The sequence below is a fragment of the Amphiprion ocellaris genome, chromosome 13 (genome assembly GCF_022539595.1).
Source record: "Amphiprion ocellaris isolate individual 3 ecotype Okinawa chromosome 13, ASM2253959v1, whole genome shotgun sequence".
Lineage (NCBI taxonomy): Eukaryota > Metazoa > Chordata > Actinopteri > Pomacentridae > Amphiprion > Amphiprion ocellaris.
In genome coordinates, this window is record NC_072778.1 from 17,951,160 (window position 1) to 17,978,181 (window position 27,022).

General features: G+C 40.0%; 1 protein-coding gene across 1 annotated transcript; it reads left to right on the forward strand.

The window, feature by feature from the left end:
* Window positions 1-2,508: 2,508 nt before the first annotated feature.
* On the forward strand, window positions 2,509-26,889 carry slc43a1a (solute carrier family 43 member 1a). Its single transcript, XM_023282181.3, has 15 exons — window positions 2,509-2,756; window positions 8,747-8,910; window positions 9,582-9,774; window positions 10,661-10,716; window positions 11,743-11,819; window positions 19,751-19,843; window positions 20,195-20,328; window positions 20,438-20,565; window positions 21,420-21,566; window positions 21,669-21,704; window positions 21,801-21,936; window positions 22,938-23,064; window positions 23,187-23,260; window positions 24,818-24,941; window positions 26,172-26,889. The coding sequence occupies exons 2-15, from the start codon at window positions 8,757-8,759 to the stop codon at window positions 26,367-26,369; spliced, it is 1,677 nt and encodes a 558-aa protein (XP_023137949.2). The 5' UTR covers window positions 2,509-2,756; window positions 8,747-8,756; the 3' UTR covers window positions 26,370-26,889.
* The last annotated feature ends 133 nt before the right edge of the window (window positions 26,890-27,022 follow it).

The following is a 27,022-nucleotide window of genomic DNA, read 5'->3' on the forward strand; positions in this document are numbered from 1 at the left end:
AATTACCAGCACTCTGCTGTCAGTGCAAGAAAGTAATAAAACTTAGACTGTTCAGTGCACACAGGAGGGTAAAGCTGACAGAAGCATAATGCTGCTGTATGTTCAAGATGATTACCTTCTCTGCTAGTAGCTTCATTTTAAAGAAAATATTTCAGTCTACATGTATTGATTTATTACCAACGGCCCCAATCATTTGCACAGATGACAGACTAGAGATCTCCTGATGCACTAATAAATTGAAGGACAAGATTTCATAAAATGCCATCCACTGGAGTTCCAACATTGATTTTGATCAGAGTAGAATAATCTGATTTCAGCACAGGCTTCCCCAAGGAACAGACATTTTTCAAATTGCTAGTTTATTTGTCCAAAACAGCTGATATGACCAGCGATACATTAGATATGAGCTACCTAACATCTTTATAGGTGTTAATGCCAATGAGAATTGATGAGTAGTCTAGAAAATCGTTTCTAATTTCAAGGCTGTGTTTATCTTACACATTTACAGTTGAATTTGATGACCGTTGATTATGTATTGATTCTGAGAGTTAAATGTTTCTCTGGGACTAATATTGAAACATCACCTTTCCATAGTTTTGTTATAACACGCCACTGTGTTTTATGAGCTTTGTGGGATGAGCAGAACAGTGTTCATGAGAAATTACATAAAATATTCACTTATGAATCAACACACAATGTGGCAGAATGTGACAATATACAGATGCAAATTATATATTTTTTTAATCACAAAAGTATTGAGCTAGCTCATGTAGCTAGTTAATAGTACAAGCAGCTGCTGCCTGCTCACTCCTCTCTGTGGTTTCTGCTTCCTCACCCTGCCGTCATCATCATCTGCAGACTGCTTTAAAAAAAACTGTTATATCTTAGCCTGCAAAGCCTTTTTCTTTTTTTCTTTTGAAAAGTTTGCTACCTTCTCTGCACGTAATCATGCAAAACATGTCTGTTCAAGCCTCTGAATTTGCATTTTCAATTTCTGTGTGTTCATGCAGATTCATAAAACTTTTCTGCTCAGATCTGAGCAATTTTATACTGCATTTTTGTATTTTGCTTCCCCCACTTTTAAGCAGTCATTCCACGTCTAATATTTGCATCACATTCTACCCAAACACAGAATCATTTCAATTTTTTAAAAATCTTAGATTTAAAGGTATCCTGTAGATTTTTTAGTAGCACCATGGAGCAATGTTTTTATGAATGAATCCCCATTTTATATTTCTTTCCTGCATACTCATGAGAACACGTGCAACACAATGTGCATTTCTGACAGAGATTAGAATGAACTTAATTCCCATAACAGCTTTCAAAGCAAGAATACAAAGATATTTACCAATCAACAGCAAGATAATAGTCAGATAATAAAAAAAAACATCCAAAAAACTGCAACATAAAAGAATTAAACATGAAGCATCACCAGTTAAATTAAGAGGCATCAAAATAGAAATGAGGATCCTCCATACTGCTCCTGCACTGAATCACAGATTACTGTTCATAACGTTTTGACTTCTTCAGGGCCTTTGTCACCACTACATTAGTTTGATCAATACTAAGACTAAAGGGATACCTTCCAAAACACCAAACGAGACAGCTGGATGTGTGGATATTTATTTAAAAATTAAAGCTAGTTGTTAATAAGAGGAAGCTGTTGAAGCCGTGAGCCAAAAGGCCTCCAGGATACTGACAGAGCAACACTGAATGTAAAAAATAAAAGGAAACTTTACCGAATGTTAAAGTTTTGACTTCAAGTTTTGAATTGTCAGTTTTACTTTATAATAAAAAAACGGGTGTAAATGAATTAATGTCAGTAATGTGATCTTAGTGAATATTGCAATTGATAGTTAAGAGTCTGGACATACATGTAAGACTACACAAGTAAAACAAATCATTGTTGCTATGCTCTTTGTTTTGTGTTACATTTGTCCCCAGATGGCGGTTTCAGATGTCAGTAATAGAAGAGATCCATTGAAGTTGTATAACTGTGGTGCAAATGCAGGTTTTAAGCTTTAGCAAAGGTAAATACCACAGGGAAATACTTTATAACGAGTAAAATAACATGTTTAATGTTCTGTACTGTGCAGAAATGTCACAACAGCAGTAGCAAGTATGTTTGAAACAGTGAAGTTACAAATAGAAACACAGTTACACCAAAAACAAACACTAACTTTTTGTGGGATATCTCAGCTGCCTGTACAGTCTTCCTGAAGGAGGCATCACTGAAATGATTTCTCACAGCAAAGGCTAGTTGTTTGATAATTATATGAACTATTACAGCTTCATTTGTGATTACATTTTGCATTTAAAGCTCTTTTGATGCTGCAGGATCCATGGAAGACATTTGCATTGAGATTAGTGCAGCAGAGACATTTGTCCTGAGTGGTGGAGAGTGAAGGCAGCAGGGTGGTGACTTCTCTCCACCCCTCAACGGCGGTAAGCCGAGAGAGAGGGAGGGAATTAGAAGTCAAATAGGAGAAGAGGGGAAGTCTGTAATGAAACCAAACCGGGGAGGGAAAAAAGAGGTGCGGAGTCTTTATAGGAACTGAAACCAATCCTCAACAAGGAAGAAAGGAAGCAGAGAGAGGAAAAGCTCTAAATTAGGGATTCAGTCTGACACTGTTTACTAGTCAACAAAAACAACAATCAGTTGAGAAAGTGGTTTTTTAATCCTCATTTTGTCATTTATTTAGCAATAAAAGCCTTCATTTCAAGCCTTTTCCTCTCTGAGAAGACGCACAAGTGAAGTAAGTAAATGAATTTTAGTTAAATATCCACTTTGTTGCTACTGTGTGTTAATATGTGTAGTATTTGTTGTTATAACACACATGGCAGCAAGAAGCAGCGGCACGAATAACCGCCTGCTGATAGTCACACGTGGCATTAGGGAGAGATGGTGACAACTTTTACTTTACATGGTATCAAGGAAACTCCGTTATTAAACCCGGGAATGTGTGCGTAATGGAAACCCAAAAAAAAGGCGCAAAGTGCGCGCGTTTACGCACGGAGGGTGAAAGTGTGAGAAGTAAAATGACTAAACCTGAGCGAAGCTGTTTCGGAAGTGACCATTTAGTGAGTGCCATGCGTTTACTGTACTTTCGTCACTCAGTCTTTTCTTTCATTGAGCTGTAAACTGCTGCTTCACTAAAACTCATTTGTCCGCCTCTGTGCGCTCAGTTTGCCCACAATTAGACTCGTTTGTTTTAAGACTCTCTAATTTAAACTTTATCATTGCTTTAGGAAGCAGCAGTGGTCACGTTTGTGTCACCATGAAGAAAAAAGAAAAGACTGTGTTGCCTTCACTGGCTCCCTGTAGAGTGCGTTTTTATAGAAACATTTGATGGTTTGGTTTAAATACAAGTCTAGCTGTAAAACAGTATTGAAACACACAGGAGGATTGTTTCAGTCAGAGAAACTTTGTGCAATGTGGTGAAAAACAATGTTGACATCCTGAAATATAAAACAATCTTAGAGGTTAAACCTGTAACTACCGGTTTTTAGTTTTATTCTGGTTATTATTAGCAGTTTCCTTAATGAACTATTATATAATATCACAGTAGAAGAAGACAATGCCATTGACTCTGCTTGCTGTGGGTTACTAAGTTCAAACAAAGTCTATCTTTAATTTACACAGAAATGCAGCATGTTCTTACATTGGTGAACCAGGAACCAGCAATTGGGGATGTTTTAAAGAATGATGCATCTGATTGTTTTCTTAAGTAATCTTTGGATGAATAAAACGTCACAAAACAATGAAAAACTGCCAATTAGTGTTGTGTGACAAGCTAAATTTGCTGAAATCTGAGAAAAATACAAGCAGAAAATCCATTCAATTAAGAAACTGGAAGCATCACTGTATTAATCACTAATCATGTCAGCCTTTGTGGGCAGGTAGACTCTCACTGGAAACTCGAGGTCTGACTGCTTTCTTCATTGTTGGGGTTGTTCATATGAGCTGATCTCATAGTTTGGACATTTCAGACAGCAGCTTAAGGCCTCACCAGCCTCGCTCAGGCTGAGGCTGCTCCGGTAACCGGACCCTGGCTGAGGCCATGCCCACAGAGAAGCAGCTGCTCTCCGGCCGACCAGCTTCAGAGGTTGCGTTTTTTTCTTTTGGACTCCTCGGGGGAACAGAGGCACCCCGGGCGGGCGGTTTATTTTCGAGGAAACTTGTGAGGATAAAGAGTTTGCCTTGAGCTCCTTTGTGTCCTGCTGAGGTCGATAAACACTCCCGGTCAAGGTCGCCAATATCCCCGCGGGGAAAAAAGAGCAGAGATGGATGTGAGCAGCAGCAGAGAGACTTGAAAGAAAAGCAGGACACGTGAGGAGTTAAAGTCAGATTTTGATACAGATGCAGCAGAAAAGATAGTTTTTATTATAACAATCCAGTGTATGACAGGCTGCTGCTTGCTCCACTGTAAATACCAACACAGTCCATGTGAGGAGAGTCAGTGCAACATTGCATCATTCAGCTGCTCAGGTATTTCAGGAAACAGCTTCCTTATATGGTGTCTCTGCCAGTGCAGCCTTCACCTGCTCTCACACAGACACATACACACACACACACACACACTTCACAGTGTTGTGACAGCGACTCGCAACTGCCTGCCAACACTAAAAAGACCTTGCTTTCATGTTTAACTTGCTGGCAAGTCTTTGTTGTGTGTTGACTTACCGGCATCCCAACAGAAGAACAACTCCTGATCTCCATAATGACCGTTTCTCAGAGACTTTTGTTGTGAATAAAAGCTGCACAGAAACAGGCGGGAAACTTAGAGAAAGACTGTGTGATAAGCAGAAGTGGCTAGACGCACTATGGTTGTGTTGAACTTGTGTGACTTGCATCAATCCACGTGGTCCTTTAGTGTGAGCTCAGAGCAGCAACTGATACCTTTCTTACAGTTTTCGTGACACCATGAAGCCACGTTTTATTTATAACATTGTCTCCTGTGCACAAGCGTGCATGTGACGTGCAGTATTTGTTGTGTTACTCGTGATGCAGCCTCCACTGTAAATCCAACACATGTGACAGCAGCAGCCTCTATACTTAGGTCAGTGCCATCTATCCATTCTGCAGTATCAACACAACTCCAAGTACTCTCATGTCTCGGCTGCTACATTGAAGGTGGTGCTCAAACTGGCTCAGCGTTTAAAAAAAGGCCTAAACTAACTTCAGCGTGTTCGTTTGAATGTGTGGCGAGAGGAAGCGTGCAGAGGATTAGTAACGCCTAAAGTGATGACGTGAGAAGCTGCAAATCAGCACGCACTTTACATCAGAGTTAAAAAGGGTTTTCATTGACATAATCAATTGAAATGGAAACATCTGGACTACCATTTTAGTTCAAGTATAAATTTACATTGTGTCAGCTTGATTTGTGTTGATCAGACTGCTGAAGCTTCATAGTAGCTTTGGCTAAACTTTGAACAATGACTCTGCCTCCTGTTTTTTCTATTTAATTTGTATAAAGTAGTTTATTAATATAGACTACTGAAGAAAATAAACCTGTTTTTGCTGTATTGCAGCAATAGTTAAAACAGTTTTTACTTCACTTTGTGCATCTTGTAGCAACATGTTTGCTATTTCAACAATAAAGGTTAATAGTTTCAGTGTAGTGACTCATAGTGCAAATACACATGAGAAGGAGGATGACACATGGCTTAATTGGCCCAGGGTAATTTCGGCAAAATGTAATGTACTAAGCTTCCACAACTTGTCACGGCATCTTAAGAGGAAAATAAACTCATGACATGGTCCAGTAAGATACCACAAAGCAGGGATTGGTTGTAGCATTCATTGATTCACTTAATTAAATAGATGAGAGTCCTGGATTTTTCTTAAAGCACAAACAGCCACATACTGTATAAGTCAGAGGTCATAAGGCCTTATCAGACATGAGCTCCTTTTTGTTCATCTGGTGGCATCAGCACATGTTGACTTCATGTCTTAATGAGCATCGGTCATTTTCCTTGAAAAGTTGGAGCAGTAATCTTACTAGGTTGGACATTTATGTATTACTTTCAAGTCTGACCTGCATTCAGTCACATTACCGGATAGACTTACACAAGATTTCAACATACTGACGTAGGTTGTTGTTACGTATATTGGGCAGTACGACAGTCTAGGAAGTGAAGTTGCAAATAGCTGTTAAACTTATTTTATCGAGTGGTTGGAAGAATGCAAATAACACAAATAGCATGAGAATTTAATGTGTATTTTCTTGGAAAACTTGGACATCATTATATGTCACTTGGTGTAGTGTCTAGTTTCACCCGTATAATATACATCATACTGTAGCTCACTCTGTCGCTGTGGCGGGTTCATCTGAATGAAGTTGTGAGCAACATTAATGTAAAAGGGACCATTGTCTGAATGAAATGGCATCACTTTTCTTAGTCCTCCATGGCATGAAAATGAATATCTTCCATTCTGTACTGTCGGATGCCTAAGCAAGTTAAAGATGCAGAGTTAGGTTTTGGGATTTTATATCCCTAAATACTTAACTGAGTAAGGATTATTTGATAGTTAAAGTAATAGTTGCAACTTTGGACACCTAATTGTGCTCACCCAAAAAGTCAGACTCTTTATTGTCATGGTGACTTAATTTAAAGGTTAATTTGTGGGTTGTACATTTACATGACTGAATGAATGAGCGCTGTGTCGCCTCGTTGTTGAGCTGATTGTGTGTCTGTGTGCAAACACTGTTTCCATCATGGGGTCAATTACAAAGAAATCCCCCTTTTCTCACTCTCTGTTCAGCAGAAAGGCAGTTCACTGGGCTGTGGATAATCACATTACATGCACGCTTCTTGAGCACATAGGCAGACTCAAGGGCACACGCAGAGACAAATCTGTCCCATTAGAGTCCCTGTCTTTGTCCAGTGCGACACTCACATGCTGAAAAGATGCCTTCATTAAGAAGCATGGAGAGCGTTTCCTGTCCGAAGCCTTTGCTGTCTTTGCTCGCTTCCACTTCTCCTCTGGTTCGCAGCCAAATGGAATAGCTGGTTATATTTGGATCTCTTGCTTAGATGTGTTCCAGAGGTGTGTGATGTTGTCAGGTTCAGCTTGACCAGATTCATGTCGCAGGTTATAGTGACCTGTTCTGTGTGAACTTTCCAGGTGGTCATGACTATCCTCTCTTTATTCGATCTGTTGCATCACTGTACTTTTTTGTGTGTTGTGTGTGTTTACATTAAAAGCCGTATCTCCACTCACTTTGCTCTGATTAGATAGAACCAAAGCTAAACTGTAGCTGCCGTTGTTACCAGACTCGTTCAGTTCAACTGCGTGCGGCTTTGAGATGGAAATGCCAGCCTTTTAAGAGGCTAGCCCTATTTCCAGAACAAAAGCAAACCGACTGAGTGCTCTGCATTGTTCCTCTCAGTCAAAATCAAGGGTGAAATAGCTGCTCTGTTGACAGCACAGTTGGGTGGAGTGCTGAGGACAATACAGTGGAAGGTGTCAGGTACCCAGCTTGGATTTACAAAACAATGACTGGCCATATGCGCACTCATTAGGAAAACAGCGGGAAAAGTCTACTCCCTTGAGTGACTCCATCAGGTCTCCTCATGAAGTAAATGTTATTATGCCATTAAATAATGTCTTTCTATATTCAAGCAGTACGTGAAACTCAGAGCTCAAAAAGCATCATGAATGAGGTTCTTTTAAACTTAAGTGCTGCAAAGTTTAGTCAGAATTGTAGTCAGAAGTTTTTTGATGCTGGTGATGTTGTTTTGTTGTAATTTTGTTGTATTGGCGTGTACGTTTTGTGCATATTTTTTGTATATTTTCAGGTTGTGTTTTGTACCAGAGATGTAGCATTTACTTGATTAATTGCTCAACTAACAAAAATGCCGAAATTCATGTAAAAGTTTAAGCAGTTATGATCAATCTTTTCTTGCTCCCCGTGATGGTAAAATAAATACCTTTAGATAGGGGTTTAATATCTAGTGAACTGATTAATAACTAACGTAACTGTTAGCTGCAGCCCTATTCTTGAATTGACTTTTGTGTCAGGAGGTAGGCATTACAAACTAATACACGTTGTTATGAATGATGTGCCAGTGATCCATGCTAAAATAGCTTATATTGCGAAAGATTTTGTGATCAAACACTACGGCATGTTTTAACAATAAACATGAGCTAAGGGCAGCAACTAATAGCTATTTTCCTTCCAGTCATAAACACATACATCTAGCAATCAAGCATTTGTGGCAAAGTCACAAAGGACACCGTGTACCTGCATTAATACTATTGGTCGTTAATAGTCAACAAGCTGAACAGCAAGGAAATGAAACATGAAACATGAAAATAAGCTAATGCAACTTTCATACTCTGCAATGAGTAACAATATTCTTGAACATAATTTCCTAAAACCTTTTTTGGATAAAAATGTTCTCCATTATGTGTTTAGTTAATCAAATGTCAGAAGCTGATTTCAAATCTTTGATTGGCATCCTATAGAACAGGAAAATCAACAGATTCTCACATGTGAGAGGTTTGACCCAGCACGTGTTTGCCATTTTTGGTTAATAAATGATCGCTAAATGTTCATACGCAACACAAGACATTTTTTTCTTGATCAACCAAAATGTCAAAAAAAAAAAACAGCACACCTCTCTAATGCTTTACAGCCGTATATGTCACCATCTATTGAATGTATAATATAACAAAGGCTATCTGGTTAATCAATCTTCACTCTGTCCGTCCTCCCTCCTCGTCTCTCCTCCGTCACAGAGCAGCAGCGATGGGGCCCACTCTCCTCCAGGCCTACAGGAGGCGCTGGTGGATGGCGGTGACAGCGGTGATTGAAAACCTGCTGTGTTCGGCTGTGCTGCTGGGCTGGGGCTCCCTGCTCATCATGTTGAAGAGGGAAGGCTTCTACTCCCACCTGTGCTCAGGTAAAATCAGCATCACTGAACCTTAATCTGCAGTTTGGGGTTTGGGTCTTTAAAGGCCCTAAACACTGTTTTCCGATCTTAACCGGATGGTTTTGAATTGTTGGCATGTTCCTGAAAAATATCCAGTAATTCTGTCCAGTGTCTAAGAAACCTCAAAGATAGTTTAAAACACACATTTTATATGCAGCACAAACCAGGTCAAATCTTAAATGGTTCAATTTGAGTTTCTGTTCTGAGATCTAACATGGATTTAGACTCAAAACATTCACTATGTTATGATGTAGGAGAGTAAATTAAACAAAAAGTATTTTCCCCAATGAGCATATGAAGTTGTAAGACTTAATGTTGAAAAAGCCAATATCAAGAAAACACAAGAGTTAAAACTGTGGTTTTCAATCTTTTATGGCTCCTAAATTAAAGTAATGTCTGCTTTTGCTGACTGCAGATGTTTTAACAGATGTTTGTAGGCCTGAAAGGGAAAGGATCCTGAAATAAAGACCTTTGTTTTGGCCTTTGTCTTGATCAACTCCTCTGATTTTGCGTGCAACACTTTGTTAGGGTCCCAACATCGACCACGGGAGCCTCTAGCTTTGGACATACAACTTTACCATTAGAAGAAGCAATCAAAGTTTAGGAATACTTAGATTTTTATCACCACTTTGTTCCTACAGTGAATGAATCGGTGATTGTGTCTTTGGGCAACTCCTCTGGCGATGAGGGGGAGGAGTGGGTCAGCTGCGTGGACCAAGACGAGATGCTGAATCTGGGCTTCACCATTGGTTCCTTCTTGCTCAGTGCTGCAACGCTGCCTCTCGGCATCCTGATGGACAGGTTTGGTCCTCGTCCAATCCGGCTGGTGGGCAGGTAATGGTTGGAAACTGGTCACAGACATGTTAGAAAGGGTTGTTTCTCATCAGTAAAATACACAAACACACTTTTTTTTAAATCTTCAGCATCATTTATACACGTGTGACAGTAAGAATCTGGAATGAAAGTTGGCTCCTGTACTACTACTGCGGTTGTAGTAACAAAGGAAAGCATACGGATCACATTCCCACAGTGGGAGGAGGAGGGCAGTAACGCCCTTCTGTTCTCTTAGTGCATGAATCAGTTAGTATAGGTGGGGCACTAGTTCGTGTGTACACGTTATGTGAATAGTAGTATAACATTCCTTTGCATTGGGTGTGGAAACATGAACACAGTTGTACTTTCTGAGATAATTATTTGGCAGTGTTCAGTGATGGTAGAGCTGCCAGTAGTATCTTCGCAACATATAAATAGACACCTTACAAGGTTGTAAACTCACTTCACATGCACACTTTCTCCTTTTCTTGTTCACAGTTTGAGTAACTCTGAAATCTGAGAAGATAAGATAACCCTTTATTAATCTCACAGTGGGGAAATTTGCAATGTTACAGCAGCAAAGATAGTGCAAACATTACAGAAGTTCATGCGGAGCTGCAAATGTTTAAACATTCAGGCGGTTAGAGCACTGACAGTTTCAATCTCTTGCAGATTAACAAGTTTAACTGCTGTTTTGTGACTCAGACTAGATCCACACTGGCTCACATTAAGGCGTGTGAACTGCTTTGCACTTTTCACTTAATGACATCCATAGTTCGAGTCGACGTCCAGAACCTGTTGATTCACCAGCAGCTAATTATCCTGTGGTATTTCTAACATGTGCCTCTGGGCAACATAGTTTGTTGCATACTTTGAAAATCACTCATTTCTCATTGTTTTGTTGCAGCTCATGTTTTGGTCTGTCGTGTGTCTTGATGGCTGCATCTGCCTACAACCCTGATAGTGAGTACATGAACACAGATCAATTAATCAGCCTTACACAGAGCTGTAAAGCTGAAGTATTTACGTGGTTTTCTGAAGATTGTGGAGCATCAAAAATACTCCTCTGTAGAAGTAACATGCTTGTTTAAGTGTGTAAATGCTGGGGGACAACTGGTGGCTGTTGTGATTCACGATTACAAGGCTGATCTCATTTAAGAGCTGCTTTCTCCAGTAGATTGTAATAATTTAGACAAGCAGACAAAAAATGCAAAAGACTTTAATATTAATATTAATTCATAGGCCCAAACATATGCGTGATCTGGAGCCACATGTGCTCTCAGAAGTGATGTTTAATCAGTCAGAAAGGTACTGTGTTGCTAAATGCTTGCCTAACTTAAGCAACACAGACTAAGAGAAAGTTGCAGGTGCAAAACTGATGTGCTTCAAGTGCTGTATAATCTAGCTGAATGATGAGCAAAAAACATATTGTGATTATGTTTACAGACAATGCCATGTGATATGATTTGTCGGTTGAGACATCTCCATAGCACCTCCATGCTCTGCTTATAATGGTGTGACACATTTTACTGCAGTTTAGATATTGTACATGGCCATTATGCAATTCTGCAATTTCCAGCCCTACTCAACAACACTTTGCCAATATCAAATGTACAACAGGAAAGGCCTGTGTGGTACCTTTAATTGCAATATTTTACTAGCTTTTCAGCCTCCTCAACTGCCCCATTTTTTTCTGGGTAATATTTACATCATTTTATTTGCTCGTAGCCTTTTCAAAAAGGAACCCATAAATACAGAAAGAAAGCTGTCAAGTAATAACAAAACAGGGAAGTGTTTAAGCACATAGTAAAAGAGTGGATGGATTCATTAATAATCAAGTTGTGTCAACTTGCTTCTTGTATCATCTTCAGTTGTAGTCATTAGAGATCGTGGAGGTTGGCCTTTAGTTGAATGTTTGGGGGAAAAAGGCCTTGAATTGTTGTTTTAAGACTATATTGCCTTCTTCCATGCTTCTCTTTCTGTCTACAGCTCTGTCTCCACTCATCTTCTTGGCTCTTTCCCTGAACGGCTTCGGCGGTATCTGCCTGACCTTCACCTCCCTCACGGTGAGACTCACCACCAACATGAGACAGAAGAAGACACACATTCTACACATGAGACTAGACATTTCATAGGGTTTATTTTTTAAGTGTTATTGAGCCGATATCATCGTTCCTCTTGCATTATTGTAGTGGTTGGGCCTTGATTGACAGAGGCAGTGTTTTCAGTTAAGCATCTCATTTCATGGCATCATGAGGTACCTTTTCACTGCAGGAACTCTGGGCAGGCAGGGTAGCCCTCTAGTTAGCCCGGACTTAAAATGTGAGTGATCGCAGCGTTGACTCGAAACACAACAAAACAACAACTGCTGGAACTGAGATGGTTGCAGGTTGTTGTGTTTTATGCTGTTGATGACTATGTTTGAGTGGAGAAACCTGCAACTCAAAGATGGAACTGAGAGGGTGATTCCTGCTGTTGTCTTCTCCAAGTTTAACCAATCTGCGTTGGGCCCTGAAGGAAGTTGTACAGGAGAAGTTACTTCAGCTGGAACACATGGACAGCCTTAAAATGACCCTCGAGTTCCTGCAGGGGAAAATGGCTTCATACATATTTTTGGTTTTGATAGTTTGAGAAGATTCAGCCACACCCATGATATAATAGAGCTCATGTTTGTTAGTGGATTTGTACATAAGATGGTGCATTCCAGTATCCGTATTACCAAACTACATAGTATGCTGGAAAAGGATTTTACATGTCACAATATAAAAAGCCAGAAATGTCCTACTACATCTGGCTGGATTGGCAGTATACAAATCAGCTTGATGATTGAGCCATACTGACACAAAATCACAGTTAAGTCACATATTATCAGGACAAAGTAGTGTATCCCAGTTTACATGAGCGCTGTACGAAACAGTACGTACATTGTGAAGGCAGCTGCAGGACATACTGAGGGTAAAAAGAAATATTATGCGGTTTGGAATGCAGCCCTTGTATGACCTAAACCAGAGCAAACCTCACCTTTTGTCCCACCATGCATATCCACAAATTCAATTAGATAATCAACCCAGGCCACAGACGCCTCCTGTTGCATTCACACTATGTTCTGTATGTGTGCGTCCCTGACAGCCTCCAAAAACTTTTCTCACTGTGCCTTACATTTCTGTTATATTTTAGTTTGTCCAAATAAACAAAACACAAGACGTTATTGGGAACAGTGCCTCTTGTTTAAGGTGCATATGGCTCCAAAGAAAAGAAAACATGTCAGATTCTGTTTGCAAAAACACACAAATGACAGAAATTAAAACAAGCCTGTACAGCCAGTCTCGTAGCTCCCTGCCTTACTCAACAGTAATATGTCAAGAATGCATCCAGTCATTGAACTGAGGAGGATCATTTTAGAGTGTTAGTCAGAATTTGGTACCAAAATTTGCTTTTATTTGTTTCTGCTGACTGTCCCAGATTCTAACACTGAAACTACAAAAAAACAAATATCCACTGGAACTACATAGCAGATATTCTAAGGAGGTAGTAACGGAGGGTTTTGTCCCTGGAACAAATGAGCAGGAAAGTTTTGGTAGCTGACAGCGTGGTCGGGTTCTGTATTTGCTTCAGCTGAGGAAACAGTGTGTGTTGTGACTTTCTTTGTTTACATTCAGGTCAGGCATGTGTGTTTGCGTGTGATGTGTCAGCTGCTGCCAACGCTATCGCAAAGGTTTTATTGTTGCCGCTGTCCTGACAAGTATTTAGGGTCGTGTTGGTACGCTGTGTTCATGTTTCTGTCGGGGCTGCACATGTCTTCTCCCAGATGGAAAGTCTGCCTCTCGTGTTTCCACCAATACCGGCCCGCGGTTCGCCACACACCCTCCCAAAGCTCAGCCCACTTACCTCTATTCAAAGTGCTCAAGGGCACATTGTTTTCTTGTCTCTTCTGTTCGCTCTCATGTCTTTCTTCACGCTGTCTTCTGTTCCTCTGCTCTACCCGGCAGAAAATCAATACACAACCTTTTCAACTCGGCATGACTGCGCACACATGTGGATGTTCATGTGTGCATGAATGCTTGTGTGCACGCAGGGAGACGAACATGAAACAGATGTTTGGTTGGTGGAGGTTGAGGCTGACTACGGACAGATGACCCTGTCCTGTGATCTTGTCTCTGTATTTTGGTTTCAGCATGGCTCGCTGCTAAGACACCTGTCCGAATCCGTCTGTGAGCTAACTCAGGTTGAATTAATGTCCTTCAACATGTGGCTGAATATTTGCTGACGGTGCTGATAAACAGCTGACGTGGCTGTTTCCAGGAACAAATTGTGAAGTGGATTTTTCCAAAATTAGATGTCAGAGGTGGTTTAAGGTGATAGTTGTGTAAGAATGGGATTCTGTCCATCAGTCACTGCGCACTCTACGGGCAAATTTCTTTTTTGTTTCCAAATTTCCAAATTTAACCACATACTGACTACAAAAGAAACAAGACAAGCGAAAAACTCTTCTTCATGTCGAACATTTCTTTTGTTTTGGAGGCAGGATGAGATTTTCTGTACAAACTGCTTCATTGAGAGAATTACTGTTAACTACACAAGAGGCTGTTTGGTTGTATATTTATTATTTATTGATATATATTGAGAGTGCAATTGCCAAACAATACAGAAAAATAAACCCGCAAAAGTTTTCTTTTATTTAAACATAAGTAATACATAGGTAAACAGAGGAATCTAAACGAAGTGTTAAAGTGTCCACATCAAGATTTTCATTTTTACTGCAAAGTTCCACATTCTGGTTATTGTTCTCCTCGATGGCTAATAATCACTATTGACCTTGAAAAAACTACATCAATTGAACTCTTAGTGCATTTGATGTAATGTTTCCACAATGGAAAAACAAGAAGTCACAACATAGTGAGGTAGAGTAAAATATGGTGAGTTTATTGGTATTAAAGCTGATTTATAGAGAATCTAAATGGGGAAGCGATAAGAAGTGAAGGTCATGGTTAGGAAAATCACACAAGTTTTATACACGTGTTCATGGGTCCATATCAGGCAGTGAAAGGTGGTTTCCAGTACTCTCTCTAAAGTTAACACACCGAAATGATACTAACAAGTACAAGGCAAGATGGAAATGATTTAATCTGTCCCACAGTACAAAGCATGATCCAGACTGTCTTCTTCTCAGGTAAAACATATTTGCACACTAATGCACACATCCCTGGAGCCTCGGTTTCACTCAGCTGTTCTATTCCTCTCTTAAGTACACTGTGTTCATTATTTTGGCCCTTAAAAATGAAAATTAGCAATGACTGTGTCTGAGACGAGGGGTGACTCAGTGCAGCAGTGGCACAGCAACATGGAAAATCCTTTGACCGCTCACACACGCTCACATATTGCTATTTCTATTCTATTAATCACACAAGCATAAGATTAATATTAGACACACGTTTGAGTTATGTTCATCTCCCCCTGCTGCGTGTCTCCGTCTGACCTCTGCGTCCCTCCGTCCCTCCCTCTGTCCATGCTTCTAATCAGGTTACCAACATTGACTGACCTCCACCCTGTTGTTGTGGCGGCTCTGAGGAGCGAACGACAACAGAGCACAAGGACTGACAGACACACAAACACATGCCACCATGATTCAAACCATGTGCTTGAGAGTAAATTGATTATAAAACAAGATCATCGCTGTTCTTTTTAGTTATTGTATAAGGAGAGAAGACTTATGATGTCTTATGGTGAAAACAATAAATCTGATTTCTTATATGCTGAAGTTCTTTATAAATAACTGAACTATTCACATTATCTAATGGGGTGGAACTATTACAGTTACACAAATCAACTTTTCACCTGGACAACTCACACAGATCATGATGTAAGTCATTTAAGGAAAGTTTTGAACATTGCTAATGAAATTACCTAATATTTTCATAACCTTGAGGAAGGTTGTATCTGTTTCTCTTTATTGACACTAGATGTGTTTGTGTGCACATTTTCTGTGTGTGTGTAGTGATACTACAAAGTCATGTTGCAAGCAAAAGCATAAAGTTGGCAGAGAAATATAAATTCCCCAGAGGGAAAGTCAGTTGCAATACGAGATCAAAGGATTGTGGGTTTTATTTCAACAAGCAGTGAGGAAAATTGAAATGACCAGATGAGCTGAACATTTTTGCAGTTTTTGTAGATTTTGAAGACTGAGCATTTACATATATACTGGCTTGCATATTTGTGGTGTGAGACTGTTTTATGTCTTATTACAGAACACAAAAAATAAGTAATTGAAGTAAAAAAAAAACAACGAGCAATTTCAAGAAAATAATACCATTGTAATAACATATTTTCTATGCTCCATGTTCACAGCAATAACTCAGTAAAAGATGTTTCTGATCTTGATCCTCTTGATGCAGCAGCTTTTGATCTAAAGAATTCATTATGTGACATTTTATTTTTTCCCTTGCATAATTAAAAACTGATCCCAAAAAAAAGTTTCAGAAAACATCCAGAACATTAAGTTTCGACGGATCACTGCCCTCATTAACCTGTGTGCACATGCTTGTGGTTTTAAAGATCACTGGAAGGCCTGGTTGAATAACAACGAAAGTGATTCATGCCCGCCACTCTTTCTTTAGTGTCGCATTTTTGGCATGTGCACACAACCTTCAGGGAGTCCTGGTTGTTGCATACTTCACATCCTTAAATGATCTATGTTAACTATGTACAGTATGATTGAGAGCTTCGGCATCGGAGGAATGAAAGCAGGCCTCTTTCATACACTGGAGCAGGCTTGGGATTTTCCCTAAACACTATTGGCTGCTCCCAGGGGCCTGTCTGATTGCACGCTAGTAGTAAAAGTTGTGTTACGAGAGCCGTCAGTCTTCTTCTTGCATATATTAGACTCAGACAGCAGAGATAGACTGCCTTTTGAAATTGCTCAACGAAAGGGAATTGAGGATGACTCATGGCGATATTCAAAAACGCCTCAAAAACAAGAGTCAGAGGTTGTGGTTTGAAGGCCTCACTGCAGATCTTACCAGTAGACAGCTTTTTATGTTCCTGAGTCTACTGCAGCTGGATCAGAGCGCTGTGCCAACCCTGTGAGGGACAACAGTTTGACCAATCTATGAACAGTGAGTAGGGCAGCAGAGAGCCGAGGTGGAAAGAAGAAGCCGGTGCTAATCAGCTGTGATTTAGTGTTTCCTGCTGGGATCTCCACAGAGAGAGAAGCTGCAGCTGCAGCTTGGAAAGATCAGATAAAACAAAAAAATCTTACTCCCACTATGTGTCGTTTTAGTAATTTCTATACCTCTCTCTTTTTTTTCTTCCTCTCCTGCTTCCCGCCTCTTTTTTCCACTTTCTCTTCGTGTAATCTGCCTTTGTGCCTCATGTTTACAGTTGAATAAGAATTTCTGTGCTCATTAATCTACTATTTGGCCCATTCTCTCAGTGATTAAAGTCTTAATTAAACTCCATGCCAAAATCTTACAACACCCAAGTGAGTGAGCACAGCAAGACTGGGGCTGAAATTGTTAGTCATGACAAGCGAATGGCCAAAGCTCCATTTCTGTGCGACTTTCTGACACCGGTTGACCGCTGTGTGCCTCCATACAGTCACGTGTCGCCGTCCACATCCCCCTCGGCAGCATCAGCATGCAGAACATGTGTTACTCGGCCCTGTGTGAAATATGCATTTCACAAGAACTTCGAGAGCACAGTGGCTGCACATGGACGCACACATTTCACACTTTTACTTGCTTTCTGCATCAGACAAATCATGTCACGCGTGGCTGGGATGTCGTTGTTAGTTTCCTGAAAGCAAGCAGAGGTTAACTGACATCTCACATGGCTGGAATTTCTTTGCTTTAACATTAGCAAGAGATGCAGACTCTGCTTTGTGCTCACATTCCTCAAAATGCCGCAGTCAGGAGGGTCCACCGCTGCGGATCTCATGGTCATAGTCGGGCTGTGAAGTATTTCGATTCTCAGAAGCTGTGAATAAGGACGGGTGTTCTCGAGGATGTTTTTCTCATCTCGCCCAGACAGTCAGGCTCTCTCCCGAACATCCTCAGGAAAGCTTTTTTTCCTGTTTACCTGCTAACCTCTTGGTGTCAGCTCTATAAGCATCCTCACGCTTCCCCCTGCAACACAGACGCCACAGTCTGCCAGCTGCAAACTGTCACAGTATCGTAATCTCAAGACAACAGCCAACTTCAGCACAAAACCACTCCCATCACATTTACTCTCACACTTCTCACACACCACTTCCACCTTACTGGAGCCAAAAGCAGCTTTTGGAATTTCAATATGTGGTCCTAAAGTTCCTGGAAACCCATTTTCTCAGTTATTTCATCGCTGCAAATGCACATCTGTTTCATGGTCTAGGTGTGGGATGTCTCTTTAAAATTGTGACAACAAAGTTTCAGACAGCGTGGTTTCATGCTGCCAGAGCAATTAGAAGATATCAGTTACACTTAAGGCTGCTGTAATCAGTAATTTTATCTGAACAATGGACCAAATGACTGTATGTAACATGAGAGCGGAAGTTTGCAGTAATGAGTCCACAGAGGATTATCACCAGTCTATGCAATGTCCTTCAACTTTACAGAGAGTATTTTGTTTTTTCTGTCTGGCAACTTTACTGTTTTGGTTTTTACCACTAGTACAGTGTTGTTTTTGGCAACAGGCGAATATTTTCCACAAAAAATCTTTTTACACTACCTGCCAAGCACCAAATAGGAGGGAAAGTTAGAGATTAGCTGGTGAACATGGCCAAATATTTCACTGAGGACAGGTTGCAGACCAAAACAAGGCTGAAAGGAGAGAAGATATTGGACTAGACTACTTCATCAGATTGCAAGGCATGATAATAAATGCTCCAGTTACTTTATGTCTGCTGGATGTGTAAACTGCTTGCTAACTAGTAAGACAAATTTCCAAGTGTTGTGTTTCCAGCTTGTTGTTAATTAATGCAGGTTTAAATGGCTTAAGTGAACTTTAAAATATTGATTTAAAATCATTGCCAGGTTTGTAATCAAAATTATCCAGTATATTGTCCCCTCTGTGCATCCATCTCTCCAGAGCTCATTAATTTCCTTTCTCATCGTATAAAAGTCAAACTCAGCACTGAGCTCATAAATGACTAATAAATGTGATCTGCCTCAATGGGATCAGTGTGAGGTTGTGGAAAGTGCACACTGGAGGTGAAAAAAAAAGGGTACCGTCACTGCTGGGTGAACTGTGACACAGCCAGGAGATTAGGTGACGCTAGCAGAAGTTTGGAAAACCACGTTCAGAATACTGAGCTTGTCGTGCAGCACACATAAAATCCCACACATGTGATTTTATAATCATGATTGACCCATTTAAAACTCTAATCAAAGGACACTGAGTGTGCTGCCAGCACAACAGGTCATTGTTAGGATCGCTAAGCTACTTACTACTGTAAATAGGTCGACCTAATATATGATGTGTTAGTGCCTGGTGCCCGACACCTTGTCCCTTTTGCCCTGTGTCATACATGCCCTCGTGCTGGGTCCAGTGAAGTTCATCAGGAGCCGACTATAGATCGGCTTCCACGTGTTTAATCCTAACTCTGAGAATTTGTCAGACATTGCCAGAACAAAGACCATGAATGGTGTCTAGAGTATAGCTTAGTCTGCGTTTGAACCATTAGGCCTGGACGCAAACTGGGTCATGACTTTGTTTCTCGTTTCCCATGACATGGAAAGTAATATTTTTTTAATGAGTCTGCTCTGCAGGGAGAGAGAGGTGTTGCTGGTGCAAAACCTCTGTAGGTAGCAACAGTGGACTGTCTGACAAGTTCCCCAGCCTGGTTCATCTGAAGCAGCTCTCTGCCCTCTGCTGGCAAAGTAGCATAATGCATCTCCACTAAACTACGTTGTTGAGTCAGGATGGTGCATGTACATGAAAACATGCTTATTGTGCAGTGTTTTAAATTGGACTTGTTTCACTGGTGTGATCTGCTATGTTTGCCTCTGTTCCTTTGTGTCTGCAGCTCCCCAACATGTTTGGTGCTCTGAGCTCCACCGTCTTGTCTCTGATGATCGGCTCCTACGCCTCCTCTGCTGTCACCTTCCCTGGAGTCAAGGTATAAGACAAAATTAACAAATGGACTCTACCTATTCATATCAAAAAAACGATATGAATATGACCAGATGGCTACATTGTGGTAGCAAAGAGATATAAAGAATGTTATGAGAAGAGTTATAAACCTGAACTAGCCAGAAGCAACGCTCTAGATGTGGTTCTGTGTCTGGTGGATGTGTAAAAGAACACTGTTGGCGAACAAATTCACCATAAAAACTTTACAGGGTGATAATATGTCAGTGTTGTGTTTACAGCTTGTTCTGTTGCCACCATGTGGTTAAGAAAAAAGCACCTTTAAACACAATTGCAGTTTGAAGTGCAAAAACACAACACCCCTGTCTCTTCCTCCCAGCTCATCTACGATGTAGGCGTCTCCTTCCAGGCGATCATGTGGGGATGGGCAGGCCTCGCCGGGTTTGTCTTCTTCAACTGTTTCTTCAACTGGCCCGTCGAAGGCTTTCCAACACCTGACGAGGTGGATTACAGGTGAGTGTAGCTGTCAGTCTGCTGCTGCGTCTCTCTACAGGGACGCAAGGAACAGAAATCCAAACCCCAACTCCCTCCTCATTTTAATCCTCCCGTGTGTTTACAACAGTAAGATCCTCACACTGCAAGAGCTACCGTCATCTGACCAGAAAGGTGTTGGAGAGAGACTGAGCCAGAAAAATGGAGACATAAGACACTCGACAGAAAAGCTTCCTGGTGGACCTGAAGCTGCTGCCAGTGGGTTAACTTGCACAGTCATGCATACATTGAATCAGGGGATTAACGTTAATTTAAAGGGTTTTTTCGAGGTCAGAATAAGCCCTTGAAGGGTCACTGTGTGCAACAGTCGACAGTGGTCCACATACAACAAAATCAACTTACCTTATTTGACAGAAATCTGTGCACTTTCCTGTTATTTCTGACAATTTGTGTAAAGTGTAGTAAAGGGAACTCCAATTAACAAAACTGGATAAATGATCCTCCATGAACTTAAAGTCTTCAGCCTAGAATTTAAGTACACTATTTGATTTTTGTACCCAAAAAGGAGTGTAAGTTGTGACCTCTTTTAACAAAACAGGGCTGAATGTAACCACAAAGTGTTTGTTTATTCTTTTAAATATCTCATAATGGATCCCTGCATAGGTGAAATGTGCAAATTACAGAACAGTCTCTTAAGCAACACTTTGCTATCATATCCTGTTAATCATTTTGCAACAACTGGGATCCCAATATGATTAATCCTCTGAGCTCCAAGCAATTTCTGGGCTTTTTTTGCCTTGCTTTTTATAGAAACTGATTGGTGCAGACTTGACTTTTGGGAATTTTTGAATCAGAATATAGTGATCTTGATAAAATGTCTAAATTTGAAGTTTAGATTTGCTAAAGTTTTCTATTATTATTTATTAGTTCAAGGACCACCAAAAAGTTGGAAGTAATTTTGGTGTTTAAATAAAGTTCATTTAAAATCTTCCAGTTCTGGGGTTCAGACAATTAACAGGATAAATAACAGGTACCTCTTGGTGGTTTGTGAACTCTTTTTCACTTAATATATGAATATGCATAAAAATATAAAGAGTCTCCTCCTCTTTCAGATGCTGTTCCCTTCCGTCGTTCCGTGTTCTCACCCATCTTCCTCTGGAGTCTGATTACCATGGGGATGTCTCAGCTGAGGATCATCTTCTTCATGGGGGCAATGAACAGGATGCTGGAGTTTATGGTCACCCATGGTGAAGAGCACTGTGAGTGTTCAACCATTATTTAACCCCAAAAACATTTACAGTTTATTGTACATTATTAAAAACATTTAAGCAATTCTGACAGTCATATTTTTTATATTTTAGTAACTGATGAGCAGGTGATTGAAGCAGAGGAGCAAGGTGAGAAGCGTAACAATGTAGCTGTAAATTTGCATACTTTATGTGCCACTTGTTTTACTTTGTCATATTCATTTGATTTCATCTGTTCTCTTTCAGTAAGTTTCTACTCGTCCATCTTTGGCACACTGCAGCTGCTGTGTCTGGTCACGTGTCCCCTGATTGGCTACATCATGGACTGGAAGATGAAGGAGTGTGAAGAGGAGAAGACTGCCCCCACCATCACAGAGAAGAGGTACATGCAGTGAAACATGACAGACGTCGCACAAAAGAGACTGTTTTGTTGTTCTTGCTTTAGTGGATAGATTGACGGCAAAGTTGCAGACAGGAAGCACCAGGAGGTGGAGACGGATGTACCGTAATGTATTTCATGGGTCTTAATCGTGTGCACCCCAAAACGCACCAGTGATTTTCAAAAGCACGTTTTCTTTTTCAAAAAGGCCAAATTGAAGACATTCATCGGAACCATAAACTGCAAAAAGAGAGAAAATAGTTGGATTTTCACATTTCCAATGGTGACATGCAGCTCAGTTGGGAAACTTCACTAAATATAAGCTTTTAATCCAGATTGTTCACCAAAATCACTTTATGTGTGCATGTGTCATTTAAAAATGTGCCAAAAACAAACAATTTGCACCAAGTGAGTTCTGGAAAAAAATAATAAAAAATTCTGTGCTTCTTGGTGCAATATTGAAGCCATCAGTGACTCAGCAGTGACCAACAGTCATGTGACAAAAATTCAGGAACTTTTCAGCCAAACTTTAGACTGTGTTTACATATAGAAAATAGGAAACAAATATGGAGACAGATTTAAAATGTAAAAAATAAAATATCTTATGTATATCTAGTATGTAGAGTTATTTTTTCAACAGTACTGGTAACATCTGTGGGCACTTGGAAAAATGTTGCACATGTTGATTCGAGAAAGAAAGAAGTCAAAAATATTGAATTTTTAAAAAATATATTTATGGCATTATAATTGTGTCATAATGCACAGAAGACATTTTTGAGATCTCTCTACTTGTAGCTAGGATTGTTTTGTTCCCATAGAGGTGCAGGACTTTATACTGCAGTGGGAAATGAGTCCACAGTGAGTAAAAATATTACAGGAGCAAAAAACGCCCTTGAAAAGCTTGAGGCTATTGTAGGTGAAGTACACCACCTAGATCATCTAAAGACCTGATAAATTTGGATGGTGCATCATGTTGAAAATATCTTTTCCTGTCTCCTCGTCAGCCTGACTGGACCCAAAAGAGACCGTAAGATCCAGAAGGTGACAAACGCCATGAAGGCCTTCATCCTCACCAACATGCTGCTGATCGCTTTCGGATGCTGCTGCCTCGTAAACAACCTGCCTCTCCAGGTAACACACACGCACACAAACACACACATTACGGCAGTCAGACAAGAATAAGTAAACAAGAAATAAATTCAGTACTCAGATCCATTGATTTCACTGCTTCTTTCCTGTGTTTCCCACCTCAGATCTTGACCTTCATCCTCCACACCATGGTCCGAGGCTTCATCCACTCCTGCTGTGGAGGCCTTTACGCTGCTGTGTGAGTGCTGCACTGCTAGTTCATGATTCACATCAACTCAAGCTCTGTACAACACAATCACATGTGGAGGACGCTGGATAAGTTTGACAAAATACACCTTTAAATCACACAACAATCGATAATCATAATCATCATGAGTCAATGATTTTTAACAAAGTGGAAATGCTTTTAGTTTCCATTTCATTAATAAGATAATTAACATGTAGCCTAATAACTATAACCTAATAATAATACATTGTTGTGGTTCTGGCAATGAGACAATGGATGCTTTTCTGACCCATTTAGAGTTACTACCTAACACCATATAAACACCAAAAGTAAAGCAGCACTTTACAGTGTGATAAAAGCATCCAGATGTGGTAAGAAAAGTTGAGGATGGTGTATCATTTGGGTTCAGAGACCACAGCACTGTAACTATTTACCATATTCTTTTAAAAAAAAAAAAAAAATTAACCCTCTGAACCCCAAAACTCACAGATGAAAGGTTAGTTGTTGTTTTTTTTAATTGCCAAAATGATACTTTTTATCAGGGCCAGAAACTGTAAAGGCAGAGAGGAATATCAGATTTCTACTTCCTAACAGTTTTTGAACTGTTCATATGTGACATACAGTACCTTTAGGAAAATTAACTGCTAAAACTGAACTGCTAAATTTAATTGAAATGACTTTATCCTAGATGTCTTATTTACAAATTCACAAAAATATAGCATTTGCTATAAACCGATTCTGTAAAAAAAAAAACAATAAAATATTGGCAAAAATTCAGGGACTTTTTAGTTAAACTGGGTTGAACTGCTGGCTGTGTTTACGGAGCGGAGAGTAGACAAATATAAAAGCAAATTGACATGTAAGTCGGTAAACGTGTAAAATGTAGAACCACCATTATTTTCCAGTTTTGGTAACATCTGGGAGCTTTTGGAAAAATGTTGTACATGCTGGTTTGAGTGTTTTTCAAGTTGTGGAATAATTAATCAAACAATTTGACTTTTTAAATTTTTTTTATGATTTGTGAAATTACACCTGTGTCATAAGGCACAAAAGACCACTTCAAGTTCTTGTCTTGGTTGTGCTGTTTCCGTAGAGGTGCAGGACTTTTAAGTTGCAGTGAAAACTGAGGTCACAGTGTGTAAAAATGTGAAAGGAGCAACAACAACAACAAAAAAAAAAAAAAAACAGAAACTGATGTGGGTTCAGAGGTGAGCTGTGACATTTATAATGAATTTGAAGTCTAATTATACAGTTTGATGTGCACTGAACACCTACAGAGGGAGTTGTTGCACAAAGATATGTGCATGATTTTATTTGCTCAGCTACAGTTGGTTTAAAGCACTACAGCACTGATGATGCCCTCCAGAGTCAGATCAGTGTGAAAGGAAGCCTCTGTACCTTTAAATAATTACCGTTTTCCATCACAAATGTTATGTCAAAAGCAGAAAATAACTATAATGAAAGGAAAACAGATATTTTTTAGTGTGTAATGTAACTGACCTGATTTTTCCAGAGCTCAATCAGTATCTCTCAGTATTTCAAACTCTAACCGCCCAATGCACCCCACAGCTACCCATCCAACCACTTTGGCACGCTGACAGGCCTCCAGTCCATGATCAGCGCTGTGGTCGCTCTGCTGCAGCAGCCGCTCTTCATCGCCATGGTCGGACCACTGGAAGGAGATCCCTACTGGGTGAGGAAACACACTGATCTCTGCACGCCTGCACACTTCACGCTGAGACAGACGTAAACAAACTCTCAGCTGTTTATTGTGGCACCAAGTGCATTCAGTCTTTCTTTTGGCCTTGATTCTGAGGACGCAGTGGGATTGTTGATGATAGTAAAAGAAACACTGCCTTAAGTGTTAAAGTATCATAAAATAAACTCACAATAGCCTGTTTAATAATTTCTTCATTCCCTGCTGTACTCATGACTGATTATTCCACATCCAATGGGAATGAAGGCTAAACAGTCAATTAGAAAATGTAAATAACGTTCAGCGTGGCTCTCGAGATGACAGTGTTGGACCATCACTTTGGTCCAGACTGAAATATCTCAACAACTACTGTGGTTTGCATCAAAGTTTGTACAGATGTTCACCTTCTCCAAGCAATGGATGACTAAAGACTTCTTCCAAATTTCGCTTTAGTGCCACCTGCAGGTTGACATGTTTTTCATGAAATGTATTTAAACATGTTCGCCTCTGAATGAATTGTAATCACTTTAGTGATTTCTCCTTAAATGACAGTGAATCTGTTTAAAAGTAAAATTTTACTTTAGATTCACTTTCTTCTTTGAGCATCACTTCTCAAAGAAAAAATTAAAAATAAAAATTACACCTAAGATAGAAAAGAGGCTGTTTTCCCACTTCGCTTCACTTTATTTTCAGTGTTTATGGACATTAAGAAAATTACAAGAAGAGGCTTAAAGCAGAAATGCAAATGAAAAAAAAAACAAGCTGTTTTTCATTTTAAATAAAAGTGAAAAAATGGGCCCATTTTCTCATTTTTAGTATTTGACTGCAAACAAATCATACTTTAGTTTGGTGAGATCATCATCTCAGTTTGTCCAATAGGATGCAAGAATAGTGAAATGAAATGTCGGCCTGCCAGCATGCTAAATCAAATGGTGAACATGCAGGACGTTACTCTTGTCATTTTGCGCATGTTAGCATTTTTACAAAGATTTTTTTTTCTTTTTTGTTATTAGATGACCAGTTTTTGCTGCATGCTAAGAGACGTTTTCTGTTAGTTGTAGTTGTTTTCAACTATTAGTTTCCAAACCTTTCCTGTGTAGAAATGGAAGACAACAGCAAATCAGATCCAGTTTCCAAATTGTCATTAATTTGATTGACTGAACAAACTGGCCTTTGCTAGGTAATGCATGGCTGTAACTGTAACTTTTCATGTCTGTCGTCCTTCAGATCAACCTCGGCCTGCTGATCCTCTCACTGAGTGGCTTCCTGTTGCCGAGTTACCTGTTCTACCACCGCAGACAGCTGATTAAGGAAAAGGCGGCCAGAGACCAGCGGGCCGGCGGTCAGGAGATGCAGGCGCTCAACCACACCGAAGCCAACGGCTACAAACCTCACAGCAACGGCCTCTCTGCAGCGGAGGCTTAGAGCTCAGCAGGCCTGGCGACTGGGAGAACTGTAGGATTTATTCTAACATGTGCCTTCAGAATGAGCACCAGCAATCTACTCATCCAAATCTGTTTTGTTCTGATATCCAATGCTTTATTTTACTTCTAATTGTTTTTGGTCATTGCTGGTGCCAGTTTTGTTCATCACAAACCACACCACAGAGCAAATAGGATCACCTGTGTTTTGTTAGGATTTAAAGTCAGACTTTGTGCTTTGGGGAGAAGATGTGTCATCGTCATTTGTTGCTGTCTATTTATTTTGGTTTAACTCAACAAGCCAAATTAGTGTGATTTAAACACAGACTGCATGCAGCCTGTGGATTTAAAGCCATAGATTTCACATGCAAAGACAGACTGCGGACGTCACAATCAGCTTGCTTACACCAAAGAACAGCATGAAGATGTTAGAAAAGCTACATTTTCTGTTCAGTATTATTTCAAAACTGTGCATAATGAGCTATACGTATATTACCTGTGCTCTTTCTACGGTAATCCCCCCCCCCAGAAAAAGCTATAAATATAAAACTCTGAGACACTATTGAAAACACACAAGCTATTAAAGTACATTTTAAGGACGTGAGCCTCTGAATATCAGACTTCTGGTACATATGAAGGAGCTTTTGTGGCATTTTC

Bases quoted from the DNA above. Each gene is read 5' to 3' on its own strand.
- slc43a1a (XM_023282181.3), top strand. From the start codon at position 8,757: ATGGGGCCCACTCTCCTCCAGGCCTACAGGAGGCGCTGGTGGATGGCG. The intron at 11,820-19,750 runs GTGAGACTCACC...TTGTGTCTGCAG, and splicing joins TGACCTTCACCTCCCTCACG to CTCCCCAACATGTTTGGTGC. The intron at 23,065-23,186 runs GTAACACACACG...TTCCCACCTCAG, and splicing joins TAAACAACCTGCCTCTCCAG to ATCTTGACCTTCATCCTCCA.